The sequence below is a fragment of the Lucilia cuprina genome, unplaced genomic scaffold (genome assembly GCF_022045245.1).
Source record: "Lucilia cuprina isolate Lc7/37 unplaced genomic scaffold, ASM2204524v1 Scaffold_7815, whole genome shotgun sequence".
NCBI classification, from domain to species: domain Eukaryota; kingdom Metazoa; phylum Arthropoda; class Insecta; order Diptera; family Calliphoridae; genus Lucilia; species Lucilia cuprina.
Window position 1 is genome coordinate 1 of NW_025812753.1, and position 1,699 is coordinate 1,699.

Below are 1,699 nucleotides of genomic sequence, written 5' to 3' on the forward strand. Positions count from 1 at the left end.
GACTACAGTCTAGTCTATTGTCTATTCTATAGTCTATACTATAGTCTAGTCTATTGTCTAGTCTATAGTCTAGACTATAGTCTAGTCTATTGTCTAGTCTATAGTCTAGACTATAGTCTAGTCTATTGTCTAGTCTATAGTCTAGTCTATAGTCTAGTCTATTGTCTAGTCTATAGTCTAGACTATAGTCTAGTCTATTGTCTAGTCTATAGTCTAGACTATAGTCTAATCTATTGTCTAGTTTATAGTCTAGACTATAGTCTAGTCTATTGTCTAGTTTATAGTCTAGACTATAGTCTAGTCTATTGTCTAGTCTATAGTCTAGACTATAGCCTAGTCTATTGTCTAGTCTATAGTCTAGACTATAGTCTAGTCTATTGTCTAGTCTATAGTCTAGACTATAGTCTAGTCTATTGTCTAGTCTATAGTCTAGACCATAGTCTAGTCTATGTTCTAGTATATAGTGTAATATATAGTCTAGTAGTATAGTCTATGGTCTAGTCTATACTATAGTCTATAGTAAAGCTTTTTTATACCGATTGTCTACAAATAATTTTTGTTCCTAAAAATATTCTACAAACATTGACAAATCAATCATGTTTTAATTTCCTCTTTAACAAATTTTTATTTCCACCTTAAAGGCCCCTGTGCAAACAATAAAACTACTAAATCGTGTGTAAATTTGTTTAATAAATTCCCTTGCGCATATGCATTATGATAGGAAATGGCTAAGCATTTCCTATCATAAATTTATACATACCAACTCAACTGCAACAACAACAGAAAAATATATATTTTTTCATTCCTTTTCAATTTTCCTAAAATTTTACAAGTGATCGGTTCGGTTTAATGATAACTATCATATAATAATTTAAAAAATCGGAATAAACAATAAAGAATTTTGCATTAATTTAAATACCTTAAACTAAAGTAGTAAATCTGTTGTTAAAGTGTTTAGATTTGAGAACTTATTCTGTTAAAAAAACTTCTAATATTACCAATTTCGACATATTCGTAAACAAGCACCAATAGTACAAAAACGATTCCAATTGCCACCACAACCACGATAAAGCATTCGATGACACTGTCTAGTACCAGCATGATAATACCACATAATACTTTGCGGGCACCTTGGGCCACTGTGCCCCACATTAGCTGGCTGAGTACAGGAAGTTAAATCTTAAAGTAACAACAAAACAAAGAATTGATTTACAAAAATATTTAACACAAATATACAAAAAATGCTTACGTACTCTGCCCGGACACATTTGGGCCGAGGTATAAGGAGCTATTAAGGTAATAATTAATAAAACGAAAATCTTAGAGAATTTCATTTTGATGTGGGAGAAATGATTAATTGCAGACAGCAGTTCGTTTGAAGATAGTATTGTTTTACATTTTTACCGTGAATTTATAGGATACCTATGTGGGGTCTTGAAAAACACTTGTTTTAGAAAAAAAAGTAGAAAATTAAAATTTTTATATATAAAGTCAGTTTTTATTAACCTAAAACAGTTGTGTGCTAAATATTGCTTTAACATTGACCTGTATTTTGAGCTCAAACACATTTCAAAATGTAAACTATTCTTTCAGTTCAGTTCTAGTTTTAGTTCAGTTCTGGTTCAGTTCTAGTTCAGTTCTAGTTCAGTTCTAGTTCAGTTCTAGTTCAGTTCTAGTTCAGTTCTAGTTCAGTTCTAGT

General features: G+C 30.7%; 1 protein-coding gene across 1 annotated transcript; it reads right to left on the reverse strand.

The window, feature by feature from the left end:
- Positions 1-472: 472 nt before the first annotated feature.
- LOC124421249 (kunitz-like peptide PcKuz1) lies at positions 473-1,407 on the reverse strand. Its single transcript, XM_046956124.1, has 2 exons — positions 1,250-1,407; positions 473-1,179 (listed from the first exon to the last, which is right to left on the reverse strand). The coding sequence occupies exons 1-2, from the start codon at positions 1,332-1,334 to the stop codon at positions 995-997; spliced, it is 270 nt and encodes an 89-aa protein (XP_046812080.1). The 5' UTR covers positions 1,335-1,407; the 3' UTR covers positions 473-994.
- Between the last annotated feature and the right edge of the window lie 292 nt (positions 1,408-1,699).